Source organism: Eurosta solidaginis, chromosome 2, assembly GCF_040869045.1.
Source record: "Eurosta solidaginis isolate ZX-2024a chromosome 2, ASM4086904v1, whole genome shotgun sequence".
Classification (NCBI taxonomy): Eukaryota; Metazoa; Arthropoda; class Insecta; order Diptera; family Tephritidae; genus Eurosta; species Eurosta solidaginis.
The window spans coordinates 246,392,938-246,411,342 of record NC_090320.1 but is presented as its reverse complement, the minus strand read 5'-3'; the positions used below and the strand labels follow the sequence as shown (position 1 = coordinate 246,411,342).

Below are 18,405 nucleotides of genomic sequence, written 5' to 3'. Positions count from 1 at the left end.
TATAAAACTATCTTATATATTAAATTACCTTATGAAGATGTTACGTTAATTTGTTTCATTGGCACGGCGCTTCATTAATTCCACTTTCTCTTACCAAAGAGGATATACTCTTTGCTCTTACGCACTGTATAGCAAATTGTGTGTTTACACTCGAACAATCGCACGACTAAATCGAAAACGCTCATACATGTATTAATTGGCTTATTTAATCGTATTTTATATAAACGTACTAGTGATAAAAAAATCTAATATCGAAAAAACAATGTAATTGTACTTTTATAACTTCACGTGCATGTCTCATTTCTCACATAAAAAACCGATAGCTCTTCTCTATTTCGGCAACAATTATTTTTTTAATCGTTATAATTGCTAATTATTTAATTACCTATTAATAGTATCAAAGTACTCGTTCCAAGATCTATTAGTGAATTTATATTTCTTTCACTTTTGTTATTTTTCTATTTTAATTTAGCGTTGTTGTCGGCAGACTTTGGTTGGCAGCGACGTCAGCGTCGACGTGAGCAACAACAGTGATTTTTTTTTTCTGAGTAACGACTTTTATGATTCACTAGATTTGCATTTTAAACGTTTATATTGAGCCCGAATTCGATGTAGAAGCGTGCGCGTCCAAATAATCTAAATATTTAACATATTTTTATGCTATTTTTAGCATATTTTATGGTAAAAAAGCGTTTAAAATGGTAGACAGAAAAATAAGCTCGAAAAATTACTCCACGGCTGAAAATGACTAACTGGGTTGCCAAGAGTTCATTTTTAAGTGCGAGTGTAGAGTGGAGCATTATTAATGACATTTTGACATAGAGATGAAGTGACAAATGGCCGTGGCACAATGAAGTTTTTCATATAGTTGCATTTAACACAAACAGAGAGGAGAGATAGACATAAGCTTGTGCATTCCAGAAAAGAGGATAGATATCTATCCTTTTTGATTCCAGTAAGAACTCCATAATGAACCAAGATGTTGCGTTTATAAATATGAAGGAACTTCAGACTTGGCAATTGAATTTTATTTCGCCTTGCTCATATAAAATTCCGCGAAGCACTGTTTAAACATTCTCCGTATACAACAAAAATACTTGCTAACATATTTTGTGTCGTTTTTGGTCGTATTTGTTATATAGCAGTTTTTAATTTCGAAAAATGTTAGAAAAGTTGTCAACGAGTTGGAAAAATAATTTCATTTGCAAAATGTGCCAGCACCCTTAGCCAAAGCAAACGTCAAATTCTTCTTCATATGCTGTGCTTGTAACAAAAGTTGCAATCTGATTATGTGACGGGGCTGTAACAAGACGGTGTACCACCTAATTTGTATCAAAAATTATCAAAGGTTTTATCAAAAGGCGCGTTTCGAAAGATATTTACCAAAAAACTATAAAATTATCCCGAGAGGTTCCGAAATATGGGACCCGATTCATAGTTTTTTGCACAGAATACCCTTATATGCGTAGGCAGCCATCTGCATTTAAAAAATAACCCTGGGGGTCCAACACCGGTTTGGGGATTAAATTAAATACGCGCAGTACACCATTGTAGATAAAACAAATGTGATATCGTCAAATTCCTGACAGGATGTTCAATATGGCTGCTTTTAAGCGTTTTGGCAGCGTTTTGACAGGGTGTTCAATATGGCGGCGCATAGGGCCGGCTATCTTCAGCAGGTGATAGAAACAAAAGCCGTGTTTTTTTATACACGCGTATACGTTTACGTTTTCGCGTGAAAAAAAAAACGCCTATCCCGCTTAGATAATGCTCAGGAGACCCATCTAGCGGCAGTGGTTAAATAACTAGCTACAGCCACAGGGTGTACCGAAAAGCGGAGACACAACCCTCTGATGGTCATAGGGTATAACATATAGCTGCATCAGTTGCGATGAATTGTGGACACACATAGAATACATATAATTAATATAGAGAGTGAAACATAAACACATATTTCAGTTACATCTGAGTATAATGCGTATTGAAATTTACTAGTGCACATTTTATGTGCAACATTTTCAGAGGTGTATTTAAAGTTTGCACTTAGCAGTCCGTATAAAGTTTAAGCGTAAGGACGTTTACGTGTAAAAAAAAAACACGGCTAGATACAGAATTACACAGCGATATTCAATAGAAAATCAGGTGATCCCATCACTTTGGAATTTTGACGTCTATGCAGAAGATATCACACTTGTTTTATCCACAATGCAGTACACTTTTATGCATTAGTGTGTGTGTGTGTGTGTGTGTGTGTACAACACATCTGGCAAAATACAACAACCATTGAACAGTGAAATTTTGTAAAATTTTTTTGCTTATACATATCTTTTAACAGAAATAAATAAATATCTTTTCGCTTTAGCATTCTAAAAACAGAGGTCGAAACGCACCTTTTGATACCACTTTTCATAATTTTTTATAAAAATTTGGTTGTTGTTGTTGTTGTAGCACCGGCTTGTAAAACGTGAGTGCCAAATTATTAAATAAATTTAAAAAAATTAAAAAATTGCTTCAAATAAATGTTTTCATACATAAAAAAAAAAAGCAATACGGGCAATCCCCGATTAAAATCATACAAACAGACAAAATTGCTTAATTCATTGTAGTTCTATAAATAAAACAAAAAACAGCAACAAAACCAAAGTTTCTTTGAAAACCGCCGTACCAAGCATAGTTTTAACACATAATTGCATACGAAGTATGCAATGTGTACAAGATTAAAATATGCAAAAAGAAGGCAATTGGGAAAAACTTTACAACAACTAAGGCATGACGTAGCTGAATGCGTTTGTAACCATTTCAACTATCGTAGGAGTGCGGGTTCGACTCCCACTCCCGGGAGAAAGGGCTTTGAAGAGATTTACAAGGTATAATCGAAACAGCTCTCGCCTTGTCCGTCCTGATGTCACGTTGTTTAAATTTTTCCCAAATTATTAAATAAATTATAAAAAATTAAAAAATTGCTGCAAATAAATGTTTTCATACAGTAAAAAAAAAGCAATACGGGCAATCCCCGATTAAAATCATACAAACAGACAAAATTGGTTAATTCGTTGTAGTTCTATAAATAGAACAAAAAACAGCAACAAAACCAAAGTTTCTTTGAAAACCGCCGTACCAAGCATAGCTTTAACACATAATTGCATAATAAGTATGCAATGTGTAAAAGATTAAAATATGCAAAAAGAAGGCAATTGGGAAAAACTTTACAACAACTAAGGCATGACGTAGCTGAATGCGTTTGTAACCATTTCAACTATCGTAGGAGTGCGGGTTCGACTCCTACTCCCGGGAGAAAAGACTTTGAAGAGATTTACAAAGTATAATCGAAACAGCTGTCGCCTTGTCCGTCCTAATGTCACGTTGTTTAAATTTTTCCCAAATTATTAAATAAAGTATAAAAAATTGCTTCAAATAAATGTTTTCATACATTAAAAAAAAAAAAGCAATACCGGCAATCCCCGATTAAAATCATGCAAGTTTTGTCTTTTGTCATTTTGAAGGAAAATGCCATTACCATGAAAAATTAAGCCCTGCATATTGGTTTTTGTTGGCCGAGTGTCACAATTTTTATTTTCGATTGTCACTACCAAATCAGTAAATTTCAAACATTAACGAAAGTGGTTTACGTGTCAACCTAATATAAACGCACGCAAATCATTTTCTGTCAAAAATGTTTCATGCACATACAACTTGTATGAGACCAACCGAAATTGAATTTGCTGCATGAAAACCTAACTCGATTTCCAATTTTTGTTCTGCGTGACATTTAGATTTGACGTTTGCATACATGTTTTGCATTATCGCAACGCATACTTATTTCGGTTAGCGCAAAACACGCCGGTTGTTTGCGTGCGCTAAAAAAACGAAGTGCGGTTGAACTGGCCAATTCGTTAGGAGCCCAACATGCGCTGCAATCAGTACTCGTGCTTTAAAATGACTCCCTCCTTTTGTTAAATATAAAAGAGAATATATCTATTGAAAAGAAGTAGTACTGGAGAGAAACGTCAATTTTTAACAGTTGTTCGATTTGAAATTCTTTGATTTGTTTTTATTTTGTGCTACTGAAGCCGGATTGGAAAAGTTAAATTGTCTTTCTTTGAAGGGTAAAAATTCAGATTGTAAAGAAGCAGTACTGGAGAGAAATGTCAATTTTTAACAGCTGTCCCATTTGACATATGAAATCATCTTTGGTTTGTATTTATTAGAGTTGTGCTTTTTTTCATTCATTTCAGTTTTTTTTCGTTCTTTTTCTGATGAACGAACAAGTTGTTCTATTTGTTCATCAGTCCTTTTGTTTTTTTCAAGCATATTTGTTCACTGCTGCTCGCACCCACGAAAAAAGTCAACAAGTATAGATGGGGGTATGTATGCAGCAATGCTTTGTGTAGGTATATTTAAATGTGTTATGAATAAATAAGTTAATATTTATATGTATGTATAATTAACTTCAAAAAAAGTTACAAATTTCGGAAGATCCAGGAAGTTGAAAGAGTATAGACACAAATTGTAAATATGAACTTTTCAAGTTTAATAATTAGTTTCTTACAAAAGATGTTTTTCATAAATACATACACACATATCGCATAAGTGGCATCATCAACCATTGTGAATGATAACTAAGTGTGATATCTTATCTGTCAACTGCCTGACAGGATGTTCAATATGGCTACTTTTTAGCGTTTTGACAGGGTGTTCAATATGGCGGCGAATATCTTCAGCGGGTGATAAAAAGTGATGCAGAATGAGATAGCGATAGTCAATTACAAATCAGGTGATCCAATCATTTTGGAATTTTGACGCCTATGCAATCATTCACAATGTCATCAACATTCGTGCTCACTGTGAATTTCTACGTATGTATGAATGAATTCACAGTGTTCGGGAACGAGAAGAGAGAAAGAATAACCAGCCCTATTCTGCATTTCGACTTGGATTGGAATTTTTTCGATTTGGCAATTTTGGTATTCTGTGTTCCAATCTCTTTCGATCCAACTTCGAATCGTTCGATTTTTTGTATTCTGCATTTCGATCGTAGTTCCGTTTTTCTAAGTTGCAAATTAGTTGGCGGAAAAATATTTTATTTTTATTTTTTTATTAATTTATAACAAAATTTTAACAAAAATGTAAGTAAAACTTGTTAAGAAACGTAGAAGCCTTGATATGATGATTGTTTTTTTATATGTTTCCAGGTCAAAAACAACATGTCGATGTCGAAGTCCTTGGACGTATTTGCCCCGCAAAAGTATCTAACACATACCTGAAAGCATCCTTGTTAAGTCGAAAGTTTTTTTTGAATCTAAATAAGAAAATAAGTCATTAAACTTTACCACTTTTAAGTTCAATTTCTTGCATTTCGCCACTCATCTCAAATGGATTACACAAATCTCGCAATATTTGCCTTTCCATTCTCGCCTGGCAATTTTCGTATGCGTTGCTTTCCAACTCTAAATAATGCCGCGGCTATTGATTCTATTATAATAGACAACTATAATTTGTGTCTGTTCGTTGGGTCCAGTTATATGCTAAAGCAAGCTGCCGGCGTAGAGGAAGGTGAAGCGAAAATGTAAACATATATAAAATATTATAAAGTATTTTAGGCCAGTGCAATGAAATTAGCATCCTTAAAATTCAGAAAATATCAACTATATTCGTGCAGGAATCCGTTTTAACAAAACTTGGTGGCCACGGCAGGGAATTGGCCAAAAGAACGACAAAAACACACTTACAATTATGAAAGCACTTCACTCAAAAAAATATAACACTGCGGCAATATATTCTATTGCTTTTTTTTTTGTACAAAATGGCGTAGATAATAAAATATAAACGTTTTTCAGTGTTTTTTACAAATTTTCTTTAATTTATTTTGTTCCAATGTTCACACATTCCCATGATTCAATTACTAGAGGTTTGTTCTTCAATGATGACATATGGAGTATTCACCTTTTTATTCTGAAATTTCGGAAAGCTCTTTTCCGTTACGTGTTCATGGAAGTGTTCCGGATAAACCGTTAATTTAGAATATTCGGAAACGTTCATTTGATACTACCTCACGAGGTTCGAATATGCATAATATTCCAAATATAAACCTTTTCTCCAAATTCTTAAATGGAGACGAATGTTCCGAACATACGGAATTAACAGAACAGAAGGTCGACTTTTAATACGCGCCCAAAAATATCGTGGGAAGTGTCAAAAGACGCGTATTGACCTCTATAACAATAATTCCAAGGCGGAAATAAAAAAATTAGCTCGTTCAAAAGATATTGACGAGGAACCGAAAAATGACCCCGGGTTGCGTTGGTGGCCTTCAGCCGAGCTTATAAAAAATGATCCTGGCCGGTCCACCAATGAGGTGGAATCAAAATTAAATGCGTGCAAAATCCTTTCGTACACAAAATCTTTTCAGTGCATAAAAACATTACAACAACCACATGAAAATTGCCAATTTCAACTGCAAATATCTCCGGACAGAGATACAATTTTTCTTTTCCGCCTTAGGATTATTGTTGTCGAGGTCACCTCTCTAGACTTTTACCTGAATAAGTTAACATGCCCAATGAGTACATTTCGTTATGGCACGATGAACTTTGAATTGGTTTAGGTTTCGTATGTTCATAGGTTTACGAAAGTGCACGATTCCTTGGTGTTCGTACTTTTCATAAAACCTATGTTCAGCCACACTAATAGATCGAGGCATAGTTAATCAATTCATCATAAAATTAATAAATGTTCTAAGGAATTATGCAGTTAAGTACTTATCGAGTATTTGTAAACTGATTGCTTCCTATTTCTACTAATATTTTTCGAAAATTCGCAAAGAAACAACACAGTTAACGGATGTCAATTCGATTTGGGAGCAAAATGGCTGCAATTGTCAAAAAATGTGTCTGTCGAGCAAACCTCTTGTGATTGAATCATGACACATTCCGCACTAACAGCTGATTTCGAAAAACCATTTGCTCTTCCTCTTCTCTTTACGATTACGTCGTAATGCAGAATACCAAACTTCGATTAAAGCGGAGCGTAGAACGGGAACGTAATCGAAATGCAGAATAGGGGTGAACATTAGATAAAACGAACTAAAAGAACAAATAGAACCGAAATCGAAAATCTAGTTCACTTGTTCAGTTGAGAGACCCGGTTAATTGAACAAGTTCAGAACGAAACGACCCAAGTCTAGTATTTATTTTTTCTGCCGCTGTTTTGGGAAAAGGTATCTATGAAAGGTATTTTAATAAAAGTTTTTGCAAGACGGTTAGTTCACTGAAGTATAAAATGGCTCACAATCCCTTAGATAAAATTCATGCATTAGATGAAATAGAGCAAGAAATTGTAATGTGTCTACAAAGCGCAGGTGGGATATAAGACCATTTTATGAAGTGCAACCGGTTTAAGTTTTCTTCTCGCAGGTCAAGCTTTACAAGAGCTCAGTAAGGAGAAATCTTCTCAAAAAAGTGCAGAAACCCAAACACAACAATTCTTGAAATCCTTATCGAATGTTGAGTCAAAATTGAGCGAGCAAATAAATTACTTAACACAAGTTTCGACTGGACAACCGCATGAAGGTTCTGGCTATGCTTCTACCAAAGTATTGCAAATGGCATGGCACCGTATACAACACGCACGCTCCCGAGTACGTGAGCTGGAAGAGTCGAAGGTAAGAAAGAAACGTATATTTTATATGTGTTTTTTCAACAACATTGCTTTTCTGTTTAAGGCTAAATACACACATGCTGCGCGCCAGCAACAGCAACAGCGGCAACAACAACATGCACAACAGCTAGCGCAACAACAACAGCAACAACAAATGGCGCATCAGCAATTGCAGCAAAACCAAGATAGCAATGCCGGTTCTGGTGCAGGCAGTGCTACAAGTGGTAGCCAACAAATGGGCGGACAACAAGCGCCCAACTGATAATGCGAAATTCTTTTATTTAAAGTAGTATAAGATGTAGAAGTAGTAATATTTTCCCTCATCTTCATTTCACTAATCAACACAACTTTTATCACATTTCTTCATTTTTCCATTAACTTCGAGTGTATATTTCATAAATCGTCATATAGTTTTGAAGTAACGCGTATGAGGAAAATTAAACACATAATTAATACTAATTATATAAAAAAACTAAAATTTATTTTATGCTTAAACAGCAGCTAGTCCTGCTCTCCTATACCAAAAAACTTATTTTCACATACATAACGCACACATTGTAACAACACGTTGCGCTCATGGCGTATCTCAGGCTCTAATAATTTTTCAAGTAAGGTATTTTGTTTTCGTAAACGTGCTTTACGATAATCCAATCCAGATTTTTGTTGCCTGCATCTAGCCAGCTGATCTGTTTTTGAGCGCTTGACTGCTGGTGCTAGATCACTTGTGCTCGCTTCGTTGTTTTTGATGGGCTGCGTACGTTTGGTGGGCGTTGGTATATCACTTGAACGTGCTATTGGAGCCTCATCAGGTGCTTCGTCGTCTGAGAAGATAGGTTCTCTGTTTCCCTCTGATTTCTTGTCTATTTTGAGACTGCTAATAGCTTCAGTTGGGGCGTCTGGGTCTCCGTTGTCTATATCCTCGTCGTTTTTATAAATATTTGACGCCAAAGCATCAACATTTGATTCGACTGTATGCTCTATAGGGCTCGTTACATGGTCACTCTCAGAAGTAGATATCGGCTCTTTAGAAGTTACATCGTTTATTAACTTCCCATGCGTCTGCTTTTCTAAGGTTTCATTGTGAACAAGAGCTTCTAACATTTGTGAACAGCTTGAAGCACTCTTGACATCACTGGTTTTTGTGTTGGTATTTTCTATAGTACTATCATCGTTACCACCATTTTCACTTGCTTCATTTTCACTATCATCTCCTTCAGAATCTTCATCTGAACCATACATTCCTAGAAGGCTACTCAGCACGTTTGTTTCCTTTACCTTTTTAGGCTTCAGATGCTGATATCCTACAAGTGTACTTGTTCCTTCAAACATTTTAACACCACCGCAGCTCCTTTGCTCCTCTTCTCTTTCCCTCACTACATTTTTGGAGTCACTTTCTGGGTTCACAAATTTAATTTTTGCTATTTTTTCATTTTGCTTTTTCTCTTCCAACTTTTGTTGCTCTTCTCTTTTCCGTCGTTTAGTATTATGATGGTTGTTATGCATGTTATTTTTATGATGCCGTGTGTTTTGGATTGGCTTTTCATTTTGTGACCTACTAGTGCGTTTGGTGTTGTCTTGAGCTCTCTTTCGATCTTCATATTTTCCAAATCTGCTCTTATTGCCCCCCAAGCGTTCACCACGCTTTTCACGCTGCTCCTTGGCCTTCTGTCGCATTATCGTATTTTCTACGGTGGGATATCTGTAGAAAAAGCAGAAAGAATGAAAAACGGAAAACACAACACAAATTCTCTTACCTTCTTCTTCTTTCCTCGCGCCAAGCTGCAATTTCCTCTGGCGTACTTAACCTCTTGGTACTATCAAATAACCCGGAATTGTGCAGATTCGTCACATGGTTATCCATCACCGATGGATGTCCTCGATAATTGCAAGTATCAACTGGACATTTTTCATGTTGTGATTTGTGTCGTCGCAAGTCGTCCATGGACAGCAACTCCATATCGCAAGCTTCACAATATTGGCCTCCATTATTATTCGCTGGTTCTGTTGCGGATGATGTCTCAAATTTGGCCGACTGTCAACAATAATTATTGATTTCTCAAGGCTCATTTCCATTGCCAAATACTCACCCTATTATTATTATGCGTATTTTTAAGAAATTTTCCCGGGTATGGTGCTCCACGTTTTCCGTACATTGGTGGTGGTTGATGTCGCGCATGCAAAGTCATACCCGAAGGTGTCAGAAAATGTGGTTTCGCTGTTGGTGGAGATTGAGACTTTTTTAGGAAACTAGGCGAAGGTAATAAGAATTTCTGTGGACTCGCCATTTTCTACGCATGTATTTGATTGAATTTAAGAACCGCCAAATACATAGTGTACCTATACCAAGTGTGTTCACTAAGCGATAAACGCCAAAACTACAAACAGCCTCGCTCACCTGATGGAAATCTCAGGTCTAGAGTCGCATTTTTAGTCTCAACGACAACATTTTTGACTACCAATCGTATGGACTTTTTCAATTTTTCAATCATTCGGAGCATTCGGTAATGGTATCCATTTTGAATTCGCTGTCATTCCGAATCCAGCGAGTGCCTGTCAGAATGCTTGACAGATAAGTCAACACACTTGTACTTGTACACTATGGCCAAATAGCCAATGCATATCCGCGTGTTTATGTTTACAAAACAACCGTTGACAGTTCGCCGGGAGCAGCACGGATACCAAAGATGACACGAAAACAGCTGTGATTTTACTCATGCAGTAGAACGTAGAGCTGCCAACGGTCCATTTAAGGCAATTGTTTTTATCCAACAAATAAAAAAATTTGATTTTTTGTGGTTTGGGTCTGGCATTGACTTGGTAAATTCGAAATGGATGTGTGAATGACAATATAGACATGGTGAAAATGTTTTTGTTAGTGGTGCGTCGCTTTACCAAGAGCTTCAACTTTAGAAGGTAAGCGCGCCATACATTGAAAATACCAGGGCCCGTATTACATGTTACGATCAGTGACTGAAAACCATTTTCACTGAAGTAATACTATGCAACTGTCAAACTTTTTTTTTAAATTATAATAAAGAGTGGATATAACGAGTACTATTTGTCGCTAGTACAAAAATCCCATTAATCCGATCCACATTTAAAGAGCTATTGTGATTTAAAAAATGAGTTTCGATCACGGATCGTAACACGTAATACGGGCCCAGGGATGCAGCTTCACGTTAAGCTAATCGTTTATGAAAAAATTTCCACCGTTTCCGTTGAAACACTTCGAGCTTCAACTTTAGAAAGTAAGCGCGCCATACATTGAAAATACCAGGAATGCACCTTAACGTTAAGCTAATCGTTTATGAAAAAATTTCCACCGTTTCCGTTGAAACACTTCGAAATATTATCGATAAAGAAATTATCAATTATTTTAACCGGAACGAAAAGCTTTCGTTAACGTTAAAAACGTTAACAACAACGTGATACTTTATGTTTGAATTGTGCTGGCAATGCTATATCCATGGTGAAGCCGTAAGGTGGTAACAGCGAGCGGACATACACACAAACTCCATGTAATTTGTTTGTGTAATTCGTTGGTGGTAATGTCAAAAATACTCTGAGAAATGTTCGTACTGTCAAAATTCATGAGAAAAGTTGCAATCAGCTTGGCTAATGCTTTCACCATTAATTACTCTGCCATCAATCAGCTTTGCCAGCATAGTTTGAAATTAATAATCAACACAAACGATTTGATTTCGTTTTGATATGGCAGAAAACGAAAAAAAATTTTTTTTTTTTTTAATTTTAATTTAATTTATTTATTATTACGGCTGTTTAGGCCTAAAACTTAAACTACTAAGTACAATTCATTATTATATCACTTATTTCTATTGAATCTGCTGTTGGAATGCCATGCGATTCCGATCAGCATATTTACTGGCGTGACAAAGGGACGAGTCTGGGAGCCAGTCATTTAAGGAAGGTTGGAAAGGACGGTTTCCAATCCTCCAGTGCTCCCAGCTTAAGGCAACAAAATTTGGAACTTATATTTTTCAAATTTCTCCGATCAACACAGCTAAACATGTCTTTGGACGTTGGAAATTAAAAATAATGTGTACCCAATCACCCCTCAACTTTGTTTAGTAAAGACGCTGTCGGAATGCATGAAGATTCCGATCAGCACAGCTCAAAATATAATGGGAGGTTGAAAAGGACGTGTTTCCAATCCCCCTGCTCCAACTTTTGTTTGACCTAATTTTGGTTACACATCATATAATTTTATTGTTATATTAATGCTGTAGGAATGTGAGTGATTCCGATCAGCAACAGTAAATATAGGCTGAAAATACCGAATTTCAGCGAAATTAGTTGTTGGAACTGTCTGGAGTTACAGGTGGCGACTGATTTTCTTTTCCTTAGGGCCGGGTGCATTGTATTTTGCTGATACCAATATTACCATTCCCTTTTCGCGCTCCAGTATCGGTATATCATGTAAAAAAAATAAAAGAAAAAAACTTTATCTTATTGGAAAGGTTTTACAATGCTCCAATAAACTTTTTTTAAAAGTATTGAAGTTATTACTACTTTTTATGTGATAAGGAAGTTCATTGAAATATTTCAGGCCCTTATAAAATATATTTTGCTTGTCCATTTCTGTTTTGAAAAGAGGTAATCTAAAATTATTGTTTTCTCTGACTTGAAAGTTTTAACTTCGTTAATGTTTCAGTTCATTATCTTTAGCTTGATATTACAAGATTCCTTATTCATCGCTCTAGATATGACCATAAAATGGGTTTTATTAACATTAAGTTTAAGCTTATTGTTACAAAGCCACCTGTATAGGGTGTTCAAGTCTTCCTGCATTTTGCTCCTAGCTAACATGATATCAATTTCACTTACTTCGAGCAATGCGTCATCCGCAAACAGCCTTATTTTACTATGTTTTAGCGCCGAAGATATATCATTTATATATATGTTAAATAGGACCGGTGCCAAACCGATCCTTGTGGCAATCCAATTCCTGTCAATACCTCATCCGAGACAACAGACTCACTGACTGTTTTTTGTCTTCCGTTACCTAAAAAGCTCTGAAACCACTGCACCTCGTTGCCCCTAATTCCAATTTTTTCTAATTTTTTAATCATATTTCTGTCTATAGTTTCAAATGCTCTCTTTAAGTCGATAAAAACCGCAAGTATACCTCTCTTTTGATTTAGTTCTTCTTTCCAACTCGATACTACATAATTGAAAGCCGTTTCACAAGAGTGGCCTTCTCTGAAACCGGATTGTTCTTTAATTAGTATTTTATTTATTTCCAAGTAACTTATGAGCTGATTTTTACTACTGTTTCTAGAATTTTTTCGATATTCGGCAACGTGTTGATCGGTCTCAGATCTTCTGCCTTTAATGAAATTTTTACCTTCTTTATTGGCACTATTGTTGATATTTTCCATGCGTCGGGCACTATTCCCTCTACTAATGATTTATTTATGATATCCGCATAGATCAAATCATTTCGTTAATATGACGTTCTTAACGTTAATAAACAAAACGAAATGTCTTTGTTTCGTTTATTAACGTTAATTATCGTAACGAAATGATATCGGTTCGTTGGTTAAGCATGCCTGGAAAATACTCAGCTCTTTGCTTCGCTTTACTCTCTACATTTTTTTTGTAACAAGACCGCACATAATTCATACGTTGAGCTCGTCTGTCCACGTGAGGCCTTGGACAAGGTTCTATATATATCTATATGAGGGAGGGCCCTTCGGTTGAGCTTCAAAAAAAAAAAACTGGTTTAATGCTACATCCGATACGCGGTCCTTAGTAATTTTAAAACCCTTCTGCCACATCGGCCTATGGTTGACCCCTGGTAGCAGAGGGTAAATGCCCCATAACGTTAATATCATGTCGTATATAAAGCCCGAGTTAAAGTTGACATAGTCATAACGCCATAAGGGCTAATTAAACTTCCTTAACCCTAACGCCATAGTCGTAACAATACCCATATCCATAAACATCTCAAATGTGAAAATTTCATAAAAATGAAGAAAACATTCCCTTAGTCATGACGTATTCAAAACAATGAATAAAATTTAGAAAAAGTTATTAAATTCACCAAATCAAATATTATTAGGTTATGGATATGGCGAGAAACCAAAAACCATTTGGTTGGCTATGGTATGGTTATGGAGTTAGCGTTATGGTATGGCACCATTAATCGATTACATTGATTTCCATAAGGTAGGTCCGATCAGCTGTTTTATCTAGTTATGGCTATAAGTCACCATTAATTACACCTTAATCATATAATAGCCGTGTTTTTTATACACGCGTATACGTTTACGTTTGCGCGTGAAAAAATGCCTATTCTCGCTTAGATAATGCTTAGGAGACCCATCTAGCGGCAGTGGTTAAATAACTAGCTACAGCCACAGGGTGTACCGAAAAGCGGAGACACAACCCTCTGATGGCCATAGGGTATGATATATAGCTAAATCGGTTGCGATGAATTGTGGACACACATAGAATACATAAAATTAGTGTAGAGGGTAAAATAAAAAACACATATTTCAGTTACATCTGAGTATAATGCGTTTTGAAATTTACGTAATAGTCTAGTTGAGGGGTCGACAGCTAATACGCTACCAACACAGAGGTGTCAAACGACGCGTCTTGACATCAGTAATAATAATCCGAAGGCGGAAAATAAAAATATTAACTCGTTCAAAAGATATTAACGAAAAACCGAAAAAAGACCCGCGGATACCTCCGAAACCGGGGGTGGGATCCACAGTATTTTTGCGCAGAACACCGTTCTGAGTTGGCGGCCTTCGGCCGCGCTTATAAACAATAACCCTGGGCTACGCCATGCCAAGTCCGGGTGTGTGGTATAACCGTGGCTACCGCCACGGTGATGCACAATTTTTTTTGTGGCTAAAAACACAACAACAACCACATGAAAATCGCCAACTTCAACTGCAAATATCTCCGGAAATAGATAAAATTTTTCTTTTCCGCCATCGGATTATTGTTCTCGAGATTAATACGCGTCTTTTGACCATCTCTGGAAATTTTTGGTAGCGTATTAGCAGTCGACCACTCAACTAGACTATTACCGAAATTTAGTAGGACAAATTTTATACGCAGCAATTTCAGAGGTGTATTTAAAGTTTGTCGCTTAGCAGTCCATATAAAGTTTATGCGTATAGACGTTTAAATGTAAAAAAAAAACACGGCTAATGAACTTGCCCGTCAAAGGCGAAAAATTCATCTTTATTATAACATCGTTGTACAGCACTAGGCTGTCAAAAGCAGGCCGCCGCTTGCTAAAGGCGAAAAAATAATTCGCTGTGCCGTCATCGCTGTCATTGTCATCTTCATTAGCGGCTTTCGTCTGAAAACGTGTTTTTTTCACACACGTGTTTTATAACAAGTATTTGCTGAATTTTGCATATATCTCAAGTAATTTTGTGTATTTTTCATTGTTAATTGTTTAACTAAAAGGTGTGCAATAAATTTTGTTTAGGTAAAATGGCTGATGTTGCTGAAAAACCCGTCGAGGAAGTAAAAAATGGCGATTCGCCAAAGGCCGAAGATGTAGAACAGGCAGAGCCGGCTGCAAAAAAAGCAAAGGTGGAGACCAATGCGGAGGCCCTGGCTTCTACAGATGAACCTGAAAAAGCAGATACTGACGAGGATTTGAATGATGACGCCAAAAAAGATGTGAATGACGAAGAAGGCAATGACGCCAAAAGAGATGTGAATGACGAAGAAGGCAATGACGCCAAAGAAGATATGACTGACGAAGAAGGGAATGACGCCAAAAAACATGTAGCTGATGAGGAAAAATCCGAAAATTCTAACAACGTCAATCTCTCTAAACATCAGCGTGCTATTATACGGCAAGTTGAATATTATTTCAGTGATGCTAATTTGCGACGCGATAAATTCTTAATGGGAGAGATTTCCAAAAACGAAGATGGCTGGGTACCACTTACAGTGCTGCTAACATTCAAACGTTTATCAGCATTGAGCAATGATGCGAATGTCATCATTGATGCTATAATTAAGTCTGAGGAAGGTTTACTAGAAATCAGCGAAGACAAACAAAAATTGCGACGTCATCCGGAACGTCCTATACCGGAACATAACGAAGAACAACGCAAAGAAATACAATCACGTACAGCTTATGCCAAAGGTTTCCCACTAGAAACAACAATGTCAGAATTACTTGATTTCTTTGCGCCATATGAAAAAGTTATGCATGTAACAATGCGCAAATATTTGGACAAACCGAGTAAAACTTATAAATTCAAAGGTAGCGTATTTGTTACATTCGCTAAGAAAGAGCAAGCACAGGACTTCATTGAAAAGGACAAGGTAATTGCCACAATATTATTTTAAACTTTTGTTACAAGTTAGTTTCTACTTTTGAATTACAGGTTGTTTATAATGATCGCGAACTTTTACGCCAATGGCAAGAAAAATATATGGAAGATAAAAAAGAAGAATCGAAAGCCAAGCCTAAGAAAGGCAAGAACAAAAAAGTACAACAAGATGATGGTAAGATAGAATTGCCCAAGGGCACTGTAGTTCACTTCGAAAATTGCACAGATGTAGTTTCACGTGAATTATTGCGTGAAGCAGTTGACAAAATTGAAGGAGATTGGGATATTGCATATATTGATTATAGCAGAGGAGAAAAGAATGGTCATATACGTTTTGCTGAGGAGAATAATGGCATAAAATTTCTGGAGAAATTACAGGAAAATAAGGTGAATTTGTAGGAAAACTGATAAAATATTAAAAAAAAAAAGCAGAATATATTGAGAAATGGAAATAAAGAAAAGGAATAGAAACTGAATTTTTAAAAAATTTAAATTTTAAAAACTTGAAATTTATTAACAATAACATTATATAAATAGCTGACAATGTTTTTATTAGAGTAACATAAATCGGCAGAAAACATTCAAATAAAATACGAAAAATCTGAATTAAGAAATTTAAAAACTAAAAGTTTTGATAAGAAATAAAATAAAAATAATAAAAATATTACAAAATAAAAAAATTTAAATGAAAACTAAAATGAAAAAGCCAAAATTTTATTAACAAATAAAATTTATAAAAAAAAATTATGTTAATAAATTTAAAAATATATATACCATGATCAATTGTCAAATTTGGTTTCGAGACAAACGGTCTCGGTGTTGTGCCATCATCACTGTCGATTTTCGTTCTCTATATGCAAGTTATAAAATATAAAATGAAAAATAATTGAATAAAAAAAAAAAAATACAGTAAAGAATTATATATATTTAATAAAAAAAAAATAATAAATAAAAAATGTTAATAAAGGTCAAAATAAAAATATATAGGAAAAAAATTGAGAAAAAAAAACAAAAAAAAAAAAATTAAAAATGAAAAAATTAAATAAAATTAAAAAAGCAAAAAATTTAAAAGAATGAAAAAATAATAGAACTTAAGAAAATGAAAAAATATGGAAACTAAAATTATAACAAAATTTATACCTACATATAAAAAAAGCTGCAAATTAAAAAATTTTAATTCAGAAACATAGTATTGAACAATATTTTTTTATTTTTTATTTTTAGCTAAAACTAAAAGACGACTTAGTACTTGTACTACGCACCTTAACTGGTGAAGAGGAGGAAAAATATTTGAGCAAGGCGGTTACAGATATGAAAAGTCGCCGAAGTCAGAAGAATAATAATAACAAAAGTAAGGGCGGTCATCATGGACATCGGAAGCGTCATGGTGGTCACCACAATCGCAGTGATCACAAGAAGAGTAAAGTGGCTAAGGAATAAAGCTGCTGTTGCCAAAGTGTAACAAATATAATCTTTATGAAATGAATGACCGATACGTTCTTGTGAATTACCACATAGAAATTAAGTATAGAATTAATCCCCTACAAAAGTTTTTGTTTTTGCTTAAATTCATACAAACTGTTGCATTTTTTATTTTAAAGTTTCGTAATTGTAAACTTTTCGGTTTTTGATCATTAGATGGTGTGTAATGTGAATGCTAATTAATACAAATTTTTTTGTATATGCATATGTCAACTTTATTATATATTTAAAAGGGAAATATTGGTCGAATTTAGATTGAATATGAATAGTAATGGACTTCTTTTTACCGGAATAGACATTCGTATATAATACCACAAGTACTGGTATCTCTAAATGTATTTATGTATTTAGTAATTGGCTCGAATTTGCCAATTTAAATAAAGAAAAACTTAAAACTCATTAAGTTGGCAGAAATTTGCCATTTAAAACCTAAATATTTGTTTTATTTTTATGTTGGGAGAGTGATAGTTTGCTAAAATCAGTATTTTTTTGGTGCACCTAGAAAGATACTCCAGGATACTGTGGCAAGAACGATATGACGCTCAGAATGGTACATTTTCGAGCGAAATAGTGCTAAACAGGAGTTTCTTCTTACTTGACGCAATATTTTGGAAAACCTAGTATAGTGCAGCCGTTCAACCATAAGAAACAAATGCGGACCTGCAAACATATCTCCTATTCGGAAAGCTTCTTTGGTATTTCACACTCTATGAACGCCTGGATATTGTAACCGGTTCAAGCTTTTATTTATCCAGACTAAATTTGAAGCTACGTACCTTCGACAATTTAAGTACGGCTTCCGCGAATTTATTGCTGCTCTACCCATTTCGTCGACGTGCTACTCGAGGAACGAGTTTTTAGGATCGATCAACACATGCAGACCAAATTTGAAGAGCTCCCGTAGAATCATAGTCCTTCATATGAGACCCAT

General features: G+C 35.3%; 4 protein-coding genes across 8 annotated transcripts in view; 2 read left to right on the top strand and 2 right to left on the bottom strand.

Annotated features, from left to right (window-relative positions):
- The window catches only part of RtGEF (Rho-type guanine nucleotide exchange factor), a 141,289-nt gene extending 140,538 nt beyond the window's left edge, over positions 1-751 (bottom strand). The window contains exons 1-2 of one of the 3 annotated variants that reach the window (XM_067767524.1): positions 386-751; positions 29-166 (exon numbers count right to left, since the gene is read on the bottom strand). The gene's annotated coding sequence lies outside the window, so the exon portion shown is untranslated. The other 2 variants (XM_067767526.1, XM_067767523.1) reach the window with 2 other exon arrangements.
- Positions 752-6,922: 6,171 nt separating this feature from the next.
- On the top strand, positions 6,923-8,134 carry MED11 (mediator complex subunit 11). 3 transcript variants are annotated; one of them, XM_067769952.1, is made up of 4 exons: positions 6,923-7,229; positions 7,298-7,357; positions 7,413-7,660; positions 7,721-8,134. In XM_067769952.1, the coding sequence occupies exons 1-4, from the start codon at positions 7,223-7,225 to the stop codon at positions 7,916-7,918; spliced, it is 513 nt and encodes a 170-aa protein (XP_067626053.1). In that variant the 5' UTR covers positions 6,923-7,222; the 3' UTR covers positions 7,919-8,134. The 3 variants fall into 3 exon arrangements, with proteins under 3 accessions (XP_067626053.1, XP_067626054.1, XP_067626052.1); XM_067769953.1 differs by having other exon boundaries at positions 6,927-7,216; XM_067769951.1 differs by having other exon boundaries at positions 6,971-7,357.
- Nufip (nuclear FMR1 interacting protein 1) lies at positions 8,112-10,318 on the bottom strand. The gene is made up of 4 exons (XM_067769950.1): positions 10,266-10,318; positions 9,744-9,983; positions 9,411-9,688; positions 8,112-9,355 (listed from the first exon to the last, which is right to left on the bottom strand). Exons 2-4 carry the CDS (start codon positions 9,939-9,941, stop codon positions 8,158-8,160), a joined length of 1,674 nt encoding a protein of 557 aa, XP_067626051.1. The 5' UTR covers positions 9,942-9,983; positions 10,266-10,318; the 3' UTR covers positions 8,112-8,157.
- A 4,601-nt stretch (positions 10,319-14,919) lies between these two features.
- Positions 14,920-17,908, top strand: La (La autoantigen-like). Its single transcript, XM_067767521.1, has 4 exons — positions 14,920-15,066; positions 15,131-15,984; positions 16,047-16,379; positions 17,217-17,908. The coding sequence occupies exons 2-4, from the start codon at positions 15,136-15,138 to the stop codon at positions 17,430-17,432; spliced, it is 1,398 nt and encodes a 465-aa protein (XP_067623622.1). The 5' UTR covers positions 14,920-15,066; positions 15,131-15,135; the 3' UTR covers positions 17,433-17,908.
- Positions 17,909-18,405: the final 497 nt, after the last annotated feature.